Source organism: Morus notabilis, unplaced genomic scaffold (assembly GCF_000414095.1).
Source record: "Morus notabilis unplaced genomic scaffold, ASM41409v2 Scaffold801, whole genome shotgun sequence".
NCBI classification, from domain to species: Eukaryota; Viridiplantae; Streptophyta; class Magnoliopsida; order Rosales; family Moraceae; genus Morus; species Morus notabilis.
In genome coordinates, this window is record NW_010357956.1 from 4,139 (window position 1) to 24,678 (window position 20,540).

Below are 20,540 nucleotides of genomic sequence, written 5' to 3' on the forward strand. Positions count from 1 at the left end.
ATTAGAATATAATGTATATTTATTATTATATTTAATATAATACAATAAAACTATTATTAAATAACTTATTATATAATTATGATATAGAATATAATAATATTATTAAAATGGTTAATATAACTACAATACTATAAAACATATTATGATATTACATAAGAAATAATAATATTTCAGTTATAATATAATTAAAAATTACAATTTTATTATATTAAACAAATATATTATAATTAATATATTATATAACCATAACATGTATAATACACTATAATATATAATAATATTAGAACTATAAAATTATATTAATTATTATATTATTATTAATACAATAAATATAATTATATCAATATAATATAATAAATAATATATTATAAAATAATAATTACAATATCATATTATCATTATAATATCATATTATAATTCTATTATAATTATAATATCATATTATTAAAATAATTATAATATTATTATACTATCATATTATATGATAAAATAATAAGATTAGAGTTATTAATATAATTATGATATTATTTGTTACAATATTACTATTATATTATATTATATTACAAGTCTGAATTTTAAATTAGGAAGATTGTAAATTTTAAATTGTATTAGGGGTATTATGGGTATTATGAAAGTTTCATTAATTATACTATGTTGATTCCTGCACAATCTAAAAGCTAAAGTTGCTTATAGGCTTCTGATTTTCGCTGTAGATTCTTGAAAAATTATTCAAAAAGTACTTTTAAAGAGATTTATCAAACACTAAAATCAACTTCTGCTACAAACAGAAACTAATTTTAGGAAGGAAAAATAATACCAAACTAAGCCTATGTTTGCTAACTTCACATAGCTAATAAACTAAAATAAAAATGATAAAAAATAGAATAGCATTTAAACATACATATATACAAAATTTCATGGGAAATACCCCACATGGTTGAATGAGTAAAATGGTGTAGGTCCCCGTGGGGACCAGTGTTTTACCAGTCTACCAGATAGAGGGAAATGGTTAATGATGATTGATGGGTAGAAGAATAAATAGCTTTACTAATTTACTTGGAAGAAATGTTACTTTTTAATTTACTAGTAATTTAAAGGGTAATTTACCACATGAAAGACGAAAAAGCAACAGGTAATGACCTAGTTGGGAGCTTTGGCCGGTGAAGAAGGATTTTGTAGCGAGAAGAATATTTGACCTGTTTAGCTTTTGAAATCTTAATGGCAGTTGGGGAGAAAACAGTCGGTTTATTTATTAGATTTATAATAGCTTCGTCCAATGGTTTTTTTTTTCATTATATATATATAATTTTTTTTTTTTTTAGCTAAGAGTTTTGCCAATGGATTGGCAATGGACAATGTCTTACACATGTCACATTTGAGTCCTAATAATAGCTTGCAAAGATAGCCCACCTACAAATGCTCTTCACATGCATTGGTTTGTCTTTTAATTTATTCTTATGCCATGGTCCATTTGTCATACATTAAACTTTCCAAGTTAAATATGATTATGGTCCATTTGTCATATATTAAACTTTCCAAGTTAAATATGATTGTACCCCCCATATTGTAAAGAAACTGAAATGACTTAAAGCTCGTCAGTTTTTAACATATCTATTTACATTCCTTTAAAGTTCTAACATATTTTCAATTATTTTTATCAATTACTATTTTGAGAGTTTCTTTTACAAGTCAGTCCTACTGATAGTATTTATTTTTAAATTATGTTAAAATCACATCAAATTAAAAAAATATATAAAACCGACAATTTCTAATATAAATTTAACAGTTAAAAATAAAACCACTAGTAATTTATTTTTTCTGAGCCTCTCTCTTAATTGGTCATGAGTCTTGTAACAAATATGCAAAAGAAAAGTTTGCCACTATGACATGCATGTGTTTGCTCATTTTCTATTAAGATTAAAAATAGAAGATAGCTCATTTAAAAAAATGCCAAAAAGAGGGCACACTTCTACCACAATAAGAATTGCTTTTTATATTGTGGAAAAGAAGGAAAGAAAAGATAGCATCTCCTCTAATAATCATAATAATGAAAAAGAATCGGATCACATACTAATTATGCATTTCACATAGAAAAAGGAAGGAAACCCCATTAAATAAACTCCATTAACACACCAAATTCATTCTTCCTTTAACCAAACAATTAATGAATGGCAATTAACACATTTTTGGTGTAACCATTACAATTATCTCAGGATCAAAACGTTCCTTACTTTGCTTTTTAAACAAATATAAAATCTACCTTTTTGCTCATGCAATTAAAAAACTGCCTTAATCAGAAAGGAAATAGAAACAAGTCTAAAAAAAAAAAAAAAAAAAAAAAAAACTACTGATACCCTTATAAAAAATTGTCTTTTTTATAATTTTTTAACGTAATTTTAATTAAATTTAACAATTAAAATTTAACTTAGGAGAAAGTCCAGGAAAAAAACTTAAACAACAAGAAAGCAAAGACCACTTGTCTAAACTATCTCATCAGCAAACATATGCGGCCAGGTGTCTAATTTCCACAGCCGAAACAGCCTAAAACTCCATTCACACACAGACATTAAACGCATAAGAGAGAGAGAGAGAGAGAGAGAACAGAAGTAGCCGTTAGAGACAGAAAAGTTTTGTCCTTTATGCCCCCTTTTCTAGAGAGAGAAACTGCTTTTTTTTCACATAAAATTTGCCGACAACCAAATCCCTGTGGCGTGTTACAAAAAAAAAAATAATTTTTACATTATTCATTATTTTATTATTTTTCTGTTAATAGATTTGTAGAAGAACGAAATACACAAACAGAAACGGAAACGGAAGCGACGACGGTTAGTGGTGAAGCGTCATCGGATGCCACCTCAGTCCACTGTGAGGTGTGAACCATTATTATATCAATAAATACATATAAATTAAACGTAATAAATATATGAATATAAATATATCGTTTCGTTTTCGAATTAAATATTTTGTTGTGCGTTTTTTTTCTACTTCAGCAAGATAACGACATTTGCAGAAAACTGATTTCTCTCTCTCTCTCTCTCTCCTCTCTCTCTCTCTATATGGATTGGTTGATAGTATAATAATGTGAGTGTAGCTATTATAATGAACTTTTTTTGACTATCTTATTCTCCTGATGCGATCTTCTCGTTTGGATTTGTTTGAGAATTCGACGCAGTTCGTGAATCGTAGAGCAGTGTATGTAACTGAAAACAACGCGTCTGACTCTGAATGTTAAACCTTTAAGGTTAGTTGTTTTTTTTTTCATTATTTTTGTTTTTGTTTTTTATTTTTTATTTGAGTGTGAAAGAGTATCAGTGTACATGTGATTTTTTATTTATTTTCTATTTATCTTTTTTGGTGAAAAAAGTTGGGTAGAAGAAGATGTTAGATGTGTTCTAGTTCTTTGATCAGTGCTCTACTGTATTTTGTTTGCTTGGTTGCCGGGAAAATGTGAAACGGAAATCTTGTTTCTTATTTGTATTTATTATTTAGTAGGAATTTTATGCGTAAAATCCGTTTCTTTCTCTTCTTATCTTGGAAATTAATTCGGGGATCTGTTTGGGCTATAAACGAAAATAGAGAGGTTCAAGGATTCAGTTATGCATTTTAGTTTCTCTGGAATATTTGACTCGTATATTTTTCTCAAAGTGATTTTTTTTTAAGAGAAAATTTCAGAGCGAATTTTTACTTTCTTGCAAATGTACGTACTTTGTACTTTGTTTCTTCTCAGGTAGGCCAAAAAATTTGGTATTTCAATCAATAAAACTTATAAATGTTGATTTCAAGTTGCCTTCGTTTATTTGTCAACTTTTCTGCTGTCAATTTTAAGAAAGTATGTTTAGTTTACTGATTCGAGTTGAGATGTGACTTTACGTGATAATTTTTTACTGTAATAAAAAAATTAAATGTGATTATTTTTAAAAAAATTTTACTATAATAAAATTTAAATTTTAAACTCAAATAGATTAAATAAACGGACCATCATGACTTCAACAAAGTTCCAAATTTAAGAAATTGGGCTGTCAGATTTTGTTGTTTTTTGTTTTTTGTTTTTGGGTACTATTCGCATATGAATAGCTTTTCATATTTCGCATATTGCTGTTCTGCTTTATTTTGATTGGACTTGATTAGCACAACTTCTAATTTTGACTGAGAGGATACTCTCTGCACTAAATGTCGAAAAAGAGAGAGATAATTCAAATTCACACGAACCGTTCTTTTAATTCCTTGGCAAAAGAACGGTTCTTTTTGTTTCTTTTATCTCCTACAGTTTTTTTGTTTTGTTTTTTTTGGGTGATTTGGCCGAAAGTCTATATTTGGGTCCCACACATACTAGTTTATTTATTTGAAGCCCCTTTTTTCCGCTTTCTATTTTGAACCAACAGAACACGCAGCTGTTTGTGAGTCTTCGAAGTGGAGATATGGCTACACTGAATGATATAGCAGTTGGAGCAGCTATAAATATTCTTAGTGCATTTGCATTTTTTATTGCATTTGCCATACTCCGGATTCAGCCGGTCAACGACAGGGTCTATTTTCCGAAATGGTATCTTAAAGGCTTAAGGTTCAGCCCATTGCGCGGAGGCGCATTCATAAACAAGTTTGTCAATTTGGACTTCAGGTCCTACGTCAGGTTTCTCAACTGGATGCCCGCCGCACTACAAATGCCGGAACCCGAGCTCATCGATCATGCAGGACTAGACTCTGCTGTTTACTTGAGAATTTACCTTACTGGGTAAGAATCTGTCCATTTAATGTTAAACGCTCTCTACTTCCTCCTCAACTGCTGTTCTACTTTGCTAACATTTAACATGTGAACAGAATCTTTTCCTTCTTTTGGAATCTGATTTTGTACATCTCTCGCTGTTGTCTTATTAATTAGGCTTTATTTTCTGTTCAAAGTGCAGGCTTAAGATTTTTACTCCGATCGCATTCCTTTCTTTTGCAATCATGGCTCCAGTCAATTGGACCAATGACACCTTGAAGGGTTCAAATTTAACATATAGCGATGTAGATAAGCTGTCTATTTCTAACATTCCTATTGGATCACGGAGGTAAAGATTTTAATTCTAGTTGACATACTTTGTGCGGTATTTTCTCCTTGTGAAATGCTAGTTATGAATCAATGTAAACTTGCTTTAGAATTCACCTAGCTTGCAATGACATCAAATGAAATCTGCCTTGTTTTAGATTCTGGACACACTTGGTCATGGCTTATGCTTTTACCTTTTGGACATGCTACATACTCAAAAAGGAATACGAGAAAGTTGCATCGATGAGGTTGCATTTCCTTGCCTCGGAACATCGGCAACCTGATCAGTTCACTGTATGTCCGGTTTCTTTAAGCAAAGTACGCCAATGCCACTGCTATACTATAAGCAGGCATAATGCATAAAGATAACCTTTCCTTATTTTTTGAGGGGGTCAGCAAAATGTTAGGTTTGAAAGTGGTCTCTTCATATTATATTTTTACTTCTTATCACTTAGGGATGAATTCAATTATTTCGTACAGGTACTTGTCAGAAATGTTCCGCCAGATCCTGATGAATCTGTTAGCGAGAACGTGGAACACTTTTTTTTGGTCAACCATCCTGATCACTACCTTACTCATCAGGTTTGATCCTCCTGCATACATTATAAAATATTTCCTCAACTGTATGATATATGTGCGCTTTTCATTCCTCCTTTTTGCACATTATTGCTTGCTTCACATCCCAATATCATTTTGTGCAAAAAAACAAATTTGAACGTTCGTGACAAATACCACCTTAATTTGTTAAATATGTATGACTCATGAAATCGTCCTAATTTTCTTTGATTTGGTAATTACTCATGATAATGGGAAACGGAATGTTAGTGATATCATCCTAATATCATTTTGTACAAAAAAAAAAAAAAAAAAAAAAAAAAAAAAAAAAAAAAAAAAAAAAAAAAAAAACAGCTACAGCAATGACAAAAACAACCATGTGATATCATTCTATGCCAAATACCACTGTAATTTGTTAAATATCCATGAGTCATGAAATCATCCTAATCTACTTTGATTTGGTAATTTCTCCTGATAATAGGAAACGGAAAGAAACTTTAATAAGCTTATATTGTCCATGCTAGTCCCTTTGCTGCATTGATTTATTCAGATTTTTGTTACTAATGTATACGTAGTTACTTTGCTTACCAAAATATCTTTGTGCAGGTCGTTTACAATGCGAACAAACTTTCCCATTTAGTCAATGAGAAGAAAAAGACGCAGAATTGGCTTGATTTTTATCAACTTAGATTCTCCAGAAATGAATCTAAAAGGTCAATGGTAAAGGTATTACTGAAATAACAGCTGTTCAGCAGACACCTTCCAGATTTTATTGTTCTTTCTGGTGACTCGATGTCTCAGCTTGAAAAGGTTGTATGGCATTTTACCAACTCTTTCATTTATTAGTTATTGGAGCTATTATTGTGAGCAGACAGGTTTCCTTGGTCTATTTGGAAACAGGATGGACGCCATCGATTTCTATACATCAGAAATTGAGAGACTGTCAAAAGAAGTAAGCAACTGTCCTCAAGCTTCTTGAATTTCACTTGTCTAATATGAAATCTTTTAGGTGTTCTGTCATTTTTAATGCTTCTATTTTTAAGTGAAACAAAGAGCTGAGTAAAAAGCAAAGGAAGTTTATGTAGAACCATTGGATGCACTGGTTAATCCTAGTTTTCAAATTTGATTTTCTTGCACGAATTCCATATAGTCAAGGTTTTTCAGCTTATCTTTTCATGATATGATTAATTTGTTCGTCAGTTTAAAAGGATTTTTAACTCATAGTTGTGCTTCTTTTGCACATGACTTAGATATCCTTTGAGAGAGACCGGATATCGAAGAATCCTAAATCCGTCGTGCCAGCGGCATTTGTGTCTTTCAAGACTCGATGGGGTGCTGCTGTTTGTGCACAAACTCAACAAATGAGAAATCCAACTATATGGTTGACTGAAAGGGCTCCAGAACCCCGTGATATATATTGGGATAATCTATCAATCCCGTATGTTTCGCTGGCAATAAGAAGGCTCATTAGTGGTGTCGCCTTCTTCTTCCTTACCTTCTTCTTCATGATTCCAATTGCATTTGTACAGTCCCTCGCAAATATAGAGGGCATTGAGAAAGCAGTCCCCTTCCTGAAGCCCATTATTGAATTGTGAGTGTCTTTTTTGTCCTCTTTCTTCTCTTTATTTCCTTTTATATGCATTTGTTGTCTACTTTTGTTGCATGGTTCTCACTTTTGACTTCATGGAAGTCTGCGTTCAGTTTCATATTTGGTTTCAGTTGATGGTTGCTTGGGTATTCTTGGTCTGGGGTGGGTGATTATTTGTTGTTTAATTAATATCTTTATTATGCAGGAATTTTATGAAGTATGTTATACAAGGGTTCCTTCCGGGAATTGCATTGAAGATTTTTCTTATTTTTCTACCTTCGATATTGATGCTAATGTCCAAATTTGAAGGATTTAACAGCATTTCAGCTCTTGAGAGAAGATCTGCTACTAGATATTACATTTTCCAATTTATTAATGTATTTCTCGGGAGCATAATTACCGGAACTGCATTTCAACAACTGGATACTTTTATACACCAATCTGCAAATAAGTAAGTAGCTACACACCGCAGCTTTGCGTACCCAGGATTAATTTATAAGCTAAAGTTTTTTGTATTGGGACATTCAGTTCTACCTTGACCCTATATTATGGTATTAACTGGCTACTTTGTGCAGAATCCCAGAAACGATTGGCGTCTCTATTCCTATGAAGGCAACTTTCTTTATAACCTATACAATGGTTGATGGATGGGCTGGCGTTGCTGGGGAGATTCTAAGATTGAAACCGCTAATAATTTATCACTTTAAGAATTTCTTCTTGGTGAAGACCGAAAAGGACAGAGAAGAGGCAATGGATCCAGGAAGCCTTGGTTTCAACACTGGAGAACCTCAAATCCAACTTTATTTCTTGCTTGGCCTCGTTTACGCAGTGGTGACTCCGGTCCTACTTCCTTTCATTATAGTGTTCTTTGCTCTGGCATATGTTGTGTATCGTCATCAGGTACGACTCACAATTTTCTTAATGCTCAATAAAATATTTACTCCCTATTTATGGATTTGATCGAGGATGTGTGCTCATGAAGTTGTTGCATGGAATCTAGATTATAAATGTCTACAATCAAGAGTATGAGAGTGCTGCGGCGTTCTGGCCTGATGTCCACAGGCGCATAATAACCGCCCTTGTTGTTTCACAGCTGCTACTCATGGGGTTGTTAAGTACAAAAGAAGCAACTCAATCAACTCCATTGCTCATAACGCTCCCAGTCTTGACCATATGGTTCCATTTTTTCTGCAAAGGCCGTTATGAACCCGCTTTCGTGACCTATCCCTTGCAGGTTTGAGGTTCTTGCTTAAGTGTATATATATATACTAATACGTAATTCTGTAGTTTGTATTGTTTCTGATACTTGCATGGTAATCTTTAGTTGTTCTTACTCTTTGTCTCCTCTTCGGCGGGTTCTCAGGAAGCAATGATGAAAGACACACTGGAACGCGCAAGAGAACCGAATCTGAACCTGAAAGGTTTCCTCCAAAACGCCTACGTCCACCCAGTTTTCAAGGGTGAGGACGACAGCGACAGCGATGCGGCTACAGAAGACTTGAAGGAGGAGCCTGCGATCGTGCCAACGAAACGTCAATCTCGAAGAAACACACCATTACCTAGCAAGCAGAGCGGGCCATTAAACCCCTTATTGCCTGAAGTTGATCATGATTATTAAACATGCATCTTCTTCATCATCATTTCTGTACATTTTCTATTTCTGGGGTTAAAACTCTTGTTCAGGTGAGATTGTAAATTTACAGAAAACGGTAAGCGAGGATAGTTATTTCACTTTGTAGTGGAAAAATATAGAGCGCAGAGTTTTTTATAGCAACGCAACACAGAGAGAGAGCATGGCTTGTAAGAGAGGCTCTTTGGTCACTGTTTAGTAGCTTTTTCCCTGAAACTGACAGTTTTCCAATTCCATATCCCAAATTTTAATTTATTTTCAAAACTATGAACCAAAAAATCGAAAAAACAGCAAATTTAGTCACAAAATAAAAGGTTCTTTTTTTAAGTAAAAAAAGAAGAGTGTACTTTTTTTTTTTTTCTCTTTGCTCTGAGGAAAAGAAAAGAAAAAAAAAAGAATTATGTACTTCTTTCTTTGTTGGAAAAAAAAAAAAAAAATTTAAAAACTGTTGGTAAAAAAAAGAATGCCTGAGAATCCCAAATTTCCAGTTTCACATTTGGACAGAGTGACTCCTTGTTTATTACAGTTATATATTTATCACCGTTTTTGTCGTGGGGAAAACAAAAAAGAAACAGAAGAGACAAAACAGACAGCCTAGTCCCAAGTTCATGTTGCTCCCAATAATCTAAAATCTAATCTGTCAATCAATGGTGGGGCCAATCCTCCGGTAGAACCTACACGGCCGAACTACCTGACTCGGAGCCCGCTCGTTCCGACATTGACTCACATTGAGAGATGTTAGAGAAAGTAGTTCTGCTAAGCCTAGTTAGTTATCTAGCAGAATTGTAAATAATCAGTTAGTTTTAGATTGTACAGCTGGCATGTTTTGATTAGTTGTTAGAACAATTAGTTAGGTGTTAGTTACGCTAATCAGTATATTTAAGCTCACTTGAGCTCATTCTCTAATCAACTGAGAAGAATTCATTTTCAGACAAACAGAATCTTTCTTCTTCCTCTTTCTTTCAAAGCTTAATAAGAGAAGAGCTACAAGAGCTTCTTCAATTCTTTTCTCGGTTCGGCTTGAAAATGGACGAGGTGCTTACAATCGCCGACGCGAATTCCGGCGCCGGAACGGCGTCGCATTCGTCGGTTTTACCTTCCAATCTCCCTCTGCTCTCCGCGTTCCTCGCCTGCGCCGTCGCTCAGTTCCTCAAGCTCTTCACCACCTGGTCCGTACGATCTGTGCCATTTCCGTGAAAAATAAAGCTGTGTAGCTTTTCTTTGTTATTTTGTGTGGATTTTAATCCTAGATTGGCATATGATTAGGTACAAGGATAAGAGATGGGATTCAAAGAGAATGCTGGATTCCGGCAGAATGCCGTCGTCGCACTCCGCGATGGTGATGGCTCTGGCGGCGGCTAGAGCTCTGGGCCGTTGCGGTGGTTTTGGCTTGCGTTGTACGTAATATCAAAAGCTCCATCTTCTTGTTTGTTTTAGATTAGATTACTTCTCGCTGCAAGTCTTGCTCTTTTGGTAATAATAGGAATAGGAAATTGATTCCTTTAGTTGATTAAGAAATGAAGAAAAGCATTTAAAGATCACTGCTAAATGAAATATCTGCTAATTGCAAGGACTCCTTGTTCATAGATGTAGATTGTGTTTTGATAGCATGATGTGAATATGAGATACAGCCAGCTGAATTTGGTTTAAAAATGTCCAGAGTTGTATACTTGATTGTGTTGCGTGTTGAAATGTTGACATGGAATGGATTGTTTCTCGACGAGTTTCTGGGTAAATTTTTTAGCGAGATCATGTGTGCGTGTGCGTGACTATGTTGGAGCTTTTGCAGGTAATGTATGATGCCACAGGAGTTAGACTTCATGCCGGTCGGCAAGCTGAAGTAAGCTCTCCCTTTTTCCAACCAATTTGGTGTTTGGGTTTATCTTTGTTGTGGTGATACTTTCGTAGGTTAGTTCCTGATTGAATTTATTTCATGTGTTGCGTTTGATAACCACATTGCTTGTTATTTGCAGTTGTTGAACCAAATTGTGTGTGAGCTTCCTCCAGAGCATCCGTTATCCAATGCTACAGCTCTACGTGATTCTCTAGGGCATACTCCACCTCAGGTATTCCTGCACTCTTGATGCATTTTGTTTTTGTGTCTGCTTTTATGCTTCTTTCATGCTAGTATAATTGAACGGTTCATATGCTAGCTTTGATGTAGCAACTGTCCATGATATTTGACACTGTTGACATGCCTTGATATTTGTGTTTTGAGATTATCTTGTTTTGGTTGCTGTGGACCAGAGAATAATGAAGTAATAATCTGTTGTGCACACTTTTCATTAGAATCTGTAATCGCGGAGTGGGAAAAAGTAAAAAGACGGAAATCACAAGTTTTATTGATGTTTTATTTGATAAACAGAGCAATTAGTCTTAGCACTAATAAGTCACTGAACTTTGTTTAATTTCCTTCAACTGGTTTTTCCATGATTCATTTCACACTGTTTAGTAACACATTTGTAATGAGTTCATGAAAGCACTGTATTTTTCTTTTGTGAATCTTTTACTGTCCTTATCGTCACGTATTAATGACCATTTTTTTCCATTGGTAAGGTTGTTGCTGGTGCGGTTTTGGGATGCATAGTAGCATATCTGATGAAAGACTCCTAGAAAATATGTGGTAGTGGATACCGATTCTTTGAGTATTTTACTGATGGGCTGCTGAGTATGTGCAATACAAGCAAGGTCCGGAGGAGCCTGTTGAAAAGTGAGTTAATTCCTTAATCTTAATTCTTAAGGTTAATTTGAACGCTGTCATATCTGAAGTCACTTTTATTAAATTAAAGGATTCTCCTGTTGTGCAACTCTGAACTCTTGATACATATCAATATATTTATTCATTCTTTTCGTTATCGATGACTAGTCTGGCTGCTAATCTACATTTTCTTTCAATTGTTTAATTACTTCCTTGGTGGGTGGTATAGTTGTCATATGCATTTGGTTACAATGAGCTATGCAAGCAGCTCTTCAGTATATTCCCCAGAACAAGGCAGAATTTTTTCTGAGTCTTGGATCATGATATGATTGTGATAAAAGGGTAGAAATTGCTTTCAAATAGGTTCACAAGCACGTATCATAATAGCCAGGACAAGACATTCTAGTTAGCTTTAAGTCAGCTTCACATAACAAATTGTGCAAGCTGACAAAGTTGGACTGTTCCGTAGATGCAAGATACTAAAAGGAAAGTTCAAGGCCCCATTCGTTTAGCTTGTTCGAGTTGAGAACTTGATTAAAAAGTGAAATTCATGTGAGAGTAAACACTATAACAAATAAAGTTGAATTTAAATTTTTATGAAAAAAAACATTGTTGTAAAAAGTTGAGTTATGATTCAAACTAGCGAAACGAATAAATCTTGCACTGCACACCGGTTTGTCAAAGGGAAGTCCGCTCTAGTGGCTGTAGACTAAAGAAAGTAATCTGGACACTAAAATTGAACATGATTTTCAGGCACCTTTGGCCATGTCTTTCTCCGTTTACCTAATTCAGGGCATGGCTCTTCACCGAAGCCGAAAACCGACAACCCACCCAATCCAAATAAATTCTCACGGGTTAGATTGGGTTTTATTTGGCACACTTTTTTTGTTATGAATATTTGTCCTAGTTTTTGTTTGTACGGGTTAGGAAAATCTCGGCCTCCACTTACAAGGTAAAGGGGTTCCTCAATTTTGGGCTCTCAAGCCACTATTCTCCCAACCTCTCCACTCTATTCCACAATACTAAGAGGACGTTTAGTTGGAGGATTCAAACCATGTGATTCGAATTATTTTCGATTTACGTGAATTTTTTATGAGAGAAGATACTGTAACGAATCATGAATCATGATTCGAATCAGGAAACGAATACCTCCACCAAACATCCCCTAAGAGGCAAAAAGGGCTCTCCTTGAGAAGGGCCAAACTATGGAGATCTTTCACCACCACTACTACTCTCTCTCTCTACATTTACACCGGCGAGCTTTCCTCGGAATCTCGTGGGCACAAGCACCACCACTAGTGCTCTATATCATTAAATACTGAGTTATGCTCACTTTTCCCTAGGACCCATGTCTAACTTAAGCATCGGAGTCCTTGGGGAGCCCCTCGGTGCCCCCAGTCCGTAGCTTTCTCTCATTTTGTGACTCCAAATCTTGCATCAACAATATGTTACAAATTCGTCCGTTATGATAAGTTTCTTGAAATGAATTTGTGAGAGAAGTGCAAAAATGTGCTTTTCAATCAAATATTTTGCAAAAAAAGAATACTTGTTAGTTTGGGTTAGATTTGGGAAACTTTTTGTTTTGTTTTAGCGTTGGTGAAATCCCCACGATATTTTTGGGTTCACTTATTATTTGATTCGTAATTTGTAATTATCGATATGTGGGCGTGAACACCCTTATTTAGAGGTAAAATCTAGACACTTTACATCCTTTTAATGCTGAGATTTGACGTTTAGGTGACAAAAGTATTCTTCCTCATAATTATGTCCCTTGATATGTCGATTTTGTATTTGGCGGAAAAAATGTAAGCATGTCATATTCAATGTATTGTTTTATTTTGTGTTAAAATGTATTATGCTATTTTGAATGTTATATTTAATTTATATCCTAAATTTCTCTTTAAATTTTTTAATTTAAATAAATTGTTCAAGTTGGACCTACAAAATAAATAGCACACTGTTACGTTTTAACTTTTAATTATTTTTAACTTTTAATTATTTAAGGCTCGTTTAATACACGTATTTAAATCCATAATTCTAATTCTATTATAATGTTTTCTTTTCATAAAAAATTTAAATAAAAAAATTCTCTTCAAACGCGACGGCCTTAAGAATGTTTGTTAATGAATTGACAAAATCGAATTAAAAATCACCTACATGTTCCATTCTATTCAATTAGCTCCAACCAAAAAACTAACAAGTGCCTTAAGACAACAAAACGACGCCGTGTCAGTTAGACAACTCGACTCGAAATTTCAAACACGCAAAAACGGAGGGAAACCCTTTTTCTGCTTCAAAGCAGTAAGGACCCCATTTCTTTCTCGCGTACGAACTTCAACCCTAAATTTCTCCCAAATTCGTTTATCAAAAACAAAACTGAAAACGTTCTCCCAAATTCAAGCCTCCAGAAACCCTAATTTTATCCGATCAAATTGCAGGAACGCAGAAGTTCCAAGCAGATCATGGCGGAAATTCTTAGCTCTAACCCAACCAACCAGAAGCAGAAGGTTCCCATGTCGTCGCGCCTCCAGTCTAGCACCAGCCCCTTCTTCTTGGGCTCCAACGATGACCAGCTTGAGCGCGCACAGGCACGCGCTGCACGCGCCGCCGCAATTCGCCGGAAGACCGTCACTGCCAATGCGCTTCCCTGTCGCGACGATCTCGATCCCTGTCTGGACAAGCAGCAGATCCTTGTGTTGTTCCAAAATTGCATCAAACTTGCGAGCGAAAACGTCCGTTCTTTATTTTCTCTGTAAAACTCTGTGTGCGATTCTTTTTGCATTTCCGTATTATATTCGAGTTTGTGTTAGGGTTTCAATTTCGGTTGACTCTTTTTTCCGTTTAGGAAAATTGCGGTTGAACTGTGGTATTATTTTCTGTCTAGTATACTTTGATGCTTTATGTAAACTTTGTGTTCGATTTGATTTCTTTGCAGAAAATTAATCAGAAGAATACTTGGGAACTGAATCTGATAGACCATTTAACGGAGATTATCAAGGTTGAAGAAAATGACATGGAGACCAATTTTCAAAAGGTAATACCGCTGCTGCTCTTATTTATACTAAGAACGGCAATGCAAAATGATTCTCCATAGAATTCAGGTGAAATTAGTTTGGAGGTGGATAGCCGATTTGGATTTAGGAAAAATATGGGAACTTTAAAGTTTAAACGTTACATTTAGTTAAGCATACACCTGGGTTAATTGGATATGGACCAGCTAGATTTCATAGTTCCGGAAAAATAAACAGAATTCTATTAATCCAAACATCGACGCAGGTACTAAGATATGCAGGACATACAGAAATTGAGAGGGAGAGATATCCCACTGTACTAGTTTCTTTTGATGTTATTCTTCAACGTCTTTTGGTTTTTTATTTTGAAATTTACTAAAAAAATATTGTTTTCTTAGGTTGTGGCCATGTTCTGCCTTCGGCGTTTTGCTAGTTATGTGTGCGCATACATTAGACTTAAATGTAATTTATACCTATAATGAACAATTATGGTTTGGTTAGTATTGTTGTAAGCACAAATTATGGTTTGAACAATATTGTTGTAAGCACATATAATCTTACTTCTTTGCTAGATGTTAAACACTGCACGTGCAATCTGATAACCTTTTGCCCTTGTTATGTGCACTTAAACTTATCACTTTTATATTTGTAGGCAAGCTGCACTCTTGAAGCTGGGGTCAAGATTTATTCATTAAGGGTGGATTCAGTACACTCTGAGGCATACAAAGTCCTTGGTGGGATGAATAGAGCAGGTCAAGAAAATGAACAAGGTTAGGGTTAACCATAACGAACTTTTTCTTTTTGTTTTTCAATTGTCATACCTTTCTTTTAGAATAATCATGTGAGTCTGTGACTTGGGGAGAATTATATTTCTGAGCATATTAATCATTTCATATTTTCAGGATGGACAGAATGGAAGTTTTAAATAATCTTTTTTTTTATTATTTTTTTTTAACTAACCTTTTTATGTTCTACACATTTATAACAAAATTTGGATAACCTGAATCTTTTGGGACGTTGATGGTTGAAAAACTTTGTTATGTTTGTAAAGTTTGCTTCAATAAGATGTATTTGATGGCTTGCCGTAATGATCTTTCTGTGTTTTATACCCTCAGTAGCTAGCTCAGTTGCATTCTTCTATTGCATGCGTGCTCCACTCACAATTGTTAACCACATACCTCCTTTTATTAGATGCAGTTGTGGACGATGCCAATGTTGATAGTGGACAAAAAGGAGGTCAATCAAAGAAAGAGACAGAGAGAAAGGTTGATAGTCTTTATTTTGTTGAGTAGATTAATTTACTGAACTAACATTCTAAAGCCAGATCCATACATGCAGCTCTCACCTTTGTCAACGCTGGAATCATCTTTTGAGGCTCTTAATGTCAAAAAGTTTGATGGTGAAGACATTTTCCTTCTTATTTTACTATAAGTTTTATGATTTTAAATACTTGGTCAAACGTAAGGTAAAAACTATTGCCTTTGCAGTTGCATTCGCTGTGGATCCACTCTATCATCAGACATCAGCACAATTTGATGAAGGTGGAGCCAAGGGTCTTTTAATGAACAATCTTGGAGTATACAGTGGATGCAAAGTGCTCTTTGATTCACTGGAGGTACCAGGGAAGTGCATATCATGTGATAATCAACAAGATAAAACAAATACAATTGATCTTTCTTTTGCTAAAGGTATGTTGCAATTTCTGGATACATCTTATTCCTGGAAACTCTTGTCAATATGGTGCCTCTAGATTAGGAAATTCAATCAAAATCAACTTATCCTGGAAACTCTTTTTTTTTTTTTTTCAGAATATATTGAACAGATGGTACTGAATATGCGAGTGAAAGAAGAAATCTCACCAACTCTTAGGAGTATAGTCAATCGATTTGACGAAGATAACAGAAGGCCATCAAATTTCAATTCTTCTGGCCAGACATTGACAGAAGATGCTGTTTATAATGAGGCCGAGTTTAATGATGACGCAATTGAGGATTGTGTGACCTGGAGTAATGATCATGATCATGAGGAAGCCATGGTAGATGAGGGTCCAAGTTATGCAGATTCAACATTTCCAGATTATAATGAGGTTTCTGTTACAGATTACACGTCGAATAGAACCTGACTTGCCTGCTTCACAAACGCTTTTACACATACTGTTCTCCAACTATAGCTAATATTAGATGTTTCACATAAATCGTTATTTTATGCAGGAACATGAACCTAGTACTTTCTATGACCACAATGCTGAGGACAGATTCAATAACGTTGATGAGTATTTGTTCTCAAGTCTTGGACTAGCTTCAAAACAAAATGCTTGGGCAGGTCCTGAGCATTGGAAGTATCACAAAACTAAAGGTTCGTATCACAATGCAAGTACCAGCTCCTTTTTTAATATTTTGTTCCAAGTGGCTCTTTTTGGTAATGTGATCTTGAATATGTAATCCTAGCTTCAGATGTTGATCCTCCAAAAGAAAATGGCTCGGCACTAATAACTAAGAAAAAGAGGAACCAGAAACAGGTAGAACCTGAAATCAATTTCACAAGATCCTTGTACAAAGAGATTTTAGATATCTTTGCTCCTCCTAAAAATCCCAAGACATTGTTGCTGCCTGCAAATAAAGCAACTTGCAATACCAAGCTTCCTGAGGATTGCCACTATCAACCGGAGGATCTTGTTAAGTTGTTTCTGCTACCTAATCTGAAGGTATATTTGTGACAAACTTAGATGTTTTTTATTATATACATATATATATATATATATATTTGGTCTTTTTCTTTAAACTCCCTATGCCTAAATATTTCCTATGAATTGATTTTTCTTTCTGCAGTGCATTGGGAGAAGAAGAAGAAAGTTCTCAGGTAGTTCTACTTGATGGAAATAATTGACTCACATATCTTTTTGTTTTTTGTTTTTATTTTATTTTATTTCTGTTCTTCAGTTTTTTCTTTCTTCTTTCTCTTTTCCTTAATGATAAGATGTGCATATGTTAGTTATATGGTGTCCATCACTATAACGTTAACGTGATTATGAATCTTGTTTTTGTTGTCAGATGAGACAATGCAACAATTTGATGATTACGGACAACATCCATCATGGGATAATGAAAGTGTACTTGGTGGCCAATGTGATGAACGAATTGTCCAGAGTGATGAGGAGTCCAGCACTCTTGTTTCTCAACCTCGTCAGGTTTGTTTTCTTATTCTTTAGCTTGGTTAACTTCTGATTTTCGGATTTATATGTGGGCTGGAACTCATAGTGAGGTTGCCTTATGAATTTGAATGACGGACTTATAACCTTGATCCACAGATGTACACAATATTTCTAGTTTGGAACTCTGTCAGGTGTTAAATATCATCGAGATTTGGAAGAATGAAATGTTACAATGTGTTTTAGTGCGCAACTTTAACTCAAACAGACGGGTAACTCGTTTGCAGATTAAGCTTATTTGCTTTCTCATCTAAACAATACAGGTGAATAAAATTGAAGTCCAGTATGATAAAACTTCTAAACAAGTTGATGTCCAGGCTCTTAAAGAAACTCTCTGGGACCATATGCAACAATCTAATCAAGTTATTCAGGTATGCTATTCCACTGATAGCGTAGATTTTTGGTGAAGAAATATAAATGGTCCGAAATTTAATATCTACTCTTAACCTGTGGTTTTCATTTTGAATTGCTTGATGATTGTGTCATTCTATTCTGTCACTTAACTTCTATCTTTGAAAATCTACTCGCTCATGTTAATATTGATGTGTATCAACTATTTTTTTTTCCCCGCCTGATGAAATAGTGGGCCACCTGGAGATGAACTTATAGCCTATTATCTATGTTATTTGATCACTAGATACAAGTTCATGTTGATATACGGAACTGCTGTATCCATAGTTTCATATAATTCATACATCGAGCTGTATATATTTATCATTCCCTACTAAGGCTATATATTTCATACATCAAACTGGATAATTATAATATTAGGAGAGTAATAAGTTCCAAGGATATTGTTACACGAAATGAAATAAAATAAAAAATCTCTGGATATTGATGGAAGTTTGAAGTTACCTTGGTGGTGAAATAACCCAATGATTGTTCAATTGATAGGGAAGGAAAAATTGCATCACGTCACTAAATAGCTTAGACATATTCTTTGTATATTGTTCATCCTGTCCGATTTGACACCAATGTGAATGCCAAATTTTTCCACATTTGGTAGACGTAGGTCCAATTCTAACGCTATCAATGCTTTACCGGATGTTTTGTCTCTAGCAGATAATGCGTTTGAAAGGGTCAGTTCTAATTCTTAAATTTCTATCTTTGTAAAAGGATCAAGAAGAACCAATATCCTTCAGGAAAATATTGGCCAACTTACCTAGTGACTGCAGAGCCGCCGCAACTATCAACGATGTGTCCCCTCACTTGTGTTTCATATGCTTGTTACATCTAGCTAATGAGCATGGGTTGAGCATCCATGGTCACACCAACATGGACGATCTTACTATACAACTTCCTCTTTCTAATATATGCTCAACTTGAGAGGTCTATGGATTTCTTATCTTATCGATATCGATTTGTACCTTGTAAAAGCTGTGTTCCTTCATATTTTGTACCATTTGAAAATGGTGATGCTAACAACTCCATGTAGTAATTCTTCCTATTATTCTTCTGATACTAAAAGTATCTTCCCTAGAAGTTTGTATATTTATCTGATCAACCCTTTTCATTTGTTCATAATATATTTTTTTTTTTGGCTGGGCATAATGTATATTTTTTTTGCTTGAACGTTTACAGTGTTTCCAAACCAGACTTAAATAGCCAAAAATCTGCAACTGCAATTTTTTTTTTTATTGTCACATATACCAAAGGATATCCTTGATTAGTACATGTTTTTCATGCCTTAAAAGTTATGGTGTATGTGAAATGTATAATATTAAGAATATTAACTCAAATCTAAATTTTTGTGTGTTAAATGATGTGACGTGTGAATTGTTATTTTTTTATTGATAGGTATTTAAAATATTATTAAGTCAATTAATAATAAAAAATTATATGTATTAATAAAAAAAATGACAATTAAGATTTAAATTGGTACTCTTAGTGCTACGTATATGTGTATTAGAATTTCATGTAGGCATGTGCTCTTTTGTCGTCTGATTTGTGCGCGTGTGATGCCTGTTTATTGGAGTCATTGCTTTTAGCCGGAGAAGGTATTTCCTTCACTCATTTAACACATTTTTTTAAAGTATGTGGCAAATGTCACATCGGATTAATATTAAATAAAATTATTTTTCAACTATTGACCTTCTGTCTTTTTTGTATTGAGTGAACTAATGAAGATTTTACATTTACGTAGAGAAGATCAACTAGGACCCACTTATAGATTCGTTTTTATGATTTGAGGGCACTGGTTGGATGGCCATCACATTATCTTGTTTTGTTTATGACGAAAATTGTCTTTGCCATTTATTATCTAGTCAATATTTCATAACTGTGATCGTGAAGATAAGTGCACATGCCATAATATGCGCTAGCTAATTTGAATTGTGAACATGGTACATTTTAAGCCAAGAAGGAAAAAACTAATCACACATATCATATGTAGCTCGCAAAAAATAAACAAAAGCTAATAATCACCTGTCCTATTTAATTATAAGATAAATTAAAGCATACGAAATTCACCTAAAACTCTTTAGTCTAATGGCGTGGAAAAAGGACTTTGGTTTGGAGGTTGTGGGTTTTTATCCCACTGGTAATCTTTATTTTCTATTTATAGAATAACACATGATATACTGTAAGTCTAATACCTCGTTCATTTCACCGATTTGAGTTTTCAGTTCTAAATTTTTACAGTAAAAAGATTTCAGAAAATGTCACATCTAACTTTTTTTGTTACAGTGAAAAGCTATCAGAAAATGTCACATCTCATTCTCAACTCGAATTGAAAACTCGAATCCGCGAAGTGAATAAAGCCTCCGTAACATATGCTTTCCTTTGAAAATAATAATAATAATAATAAATATAAAGCTCTAAT

The 20,540-nt window shown here is 34.3% G+C and overlaps 2 protein-coding genes and 1 pseudogene across 5 annotated transcripts; all 3 read left to right on the forward strand.

Moving 5' to 3' along the window:
* The first annotated feature begins 2,855 nt into the window (after positions 1-2,855).
* On the forward strand, positions 2,856-9,088 carry LOC21395150 (CSC1-like protein At3g21620). Of its 3 annotated transcripts, XM_024177283.1 has the most exons (13): positions 2,856-2,870; positions 3,173-3,241; positions 4,383-4,732; positions 4,905-5,051; positions 5,188-5,323; positions 5,510-5,611; positions 6,191-6,310; positions 6,456-6,536; positions 6,835-7,175; positions 7,378-7,623; positions 7,748-8,072; positions 8,173-8,406; positions 8,536-9,088. In XM_024177283.1, exons 3-13 carry the CDS (start codon positions 4,419-4,421, stop codon positions 8,788-8,790), a joined length of 2,301 nt encoding a protein of 766 aa, XP_024033051.1. In that variant the 5' UTR covers positions 2,856-2,870; positions 3,173-3,241; positions 4,383-4,418; the 3' UTR covers positions 8,791-9,088. The 3 variants fall into 3 exon arrangements, with proteins under 3 accessions (XP_024033051.1, XP_024033053.1, XP_024033050.1); XM_024177285.1 differs by lacking the exon at positions 2,856-2,870 and having other exon boundaries at positions 3,133-3,241; positions 8,266-8,406; XM_024177282.1 differs by lacking the exon at positions 2,856-2,870 and having other exon boundaries at positions 3,134-3,241.
* A 740-nt stretch (positions 9,089-9,828) lies between these two features.
* On the forward strand, positions 9,829-11,415 carry LOC21395151 (annotated as a pseudogene).
* Positions 11,416-13,835: 2,420 nt separating this feature from the next.
* LOC21395152 (condensin complex subunit 2) lies at positions 13,836-19,145 on the forward strand. 2 transcript variants are annotated; one of them, XM_024177294.1, is made up of 13 exons: positions 13,836-14,232; positions 14,436-14,534; positions 15,164-15,281; positions 15,703-15,776; positions 15,850-15,910; positions 15,999-16,199; positions 16,320-16,597; positions 16,722-16,866; positions 16,959-17,215; positions 17,340-17,370; positions 17,562-17,698; positions 17,983-18,090; positions 18,836-19,145. In XM_024177294.1, the coding sequence occupies exons 1-13, from the start codon at positions 13,963-13,965 to the stop codon at positions 19,043-19,045; spliced, it is 1,989 nt and encodes a 662-aa protein (XP_024033062.1). In that variant the 5' UTR covers positions 13,836-13,962; the 3' UTR covers positions 19,046-19,145. The 2 variants fall into 2 exon arrangements, with proteins under 2 accessions (XP_024033062.1, XP_024033064.1); XM_024177296.1 differs by having other exon boundaries at positions 16,965-17,215.
* Positions 19,146-20,540: the final 1,395 nt, after the last annotated feature.

Bases quoted from the DNA above. Each gene is read 5' to 3' on its own strand.
- LOC21395150 (XM_024177283.1), top strand. From the start codon at position 4,419: ATGGCTACACTGAATGATATAGCAGTTGGAGCAGCTATAAATATTCTT. The intron at 5,324-5,509 runs GTATGTCCGGTT...TATTTCGTACAG, and splicing joins GGCAACCTGATCAGTTCACT to GTACTTGTCAGAAATGTTCC. The intron at 7,176-7,377 runs GTGAGTGTCTTT...TTTATTATGCAG, and splicing joins CTGAAGCCCATTATTGAATT to GAATTTTATGAAGTATGTTA.
- LOC21395152 (XM_024177294.1), top strand. From the start codon at position 13,963: ATGGCGGAAATTCTTAGCTCTAACCCAACCAACCAGAAGCAGAAGGTT. The intron at 14,535-15,163 runs GTAATACCGCTG...TTATATTTGTAG, and splicing joins TGGAGACCAATTTTCAAAAG to GCAAGCTGCACTCTTGAAGC. The intron at 16,200-16,319 runs GTATGTTGCAAT...TTTTTTTTTCAG, and splicing joins TGATCTTTCTTTTGCTAAAG to AATATATTGAACAGATGGTA.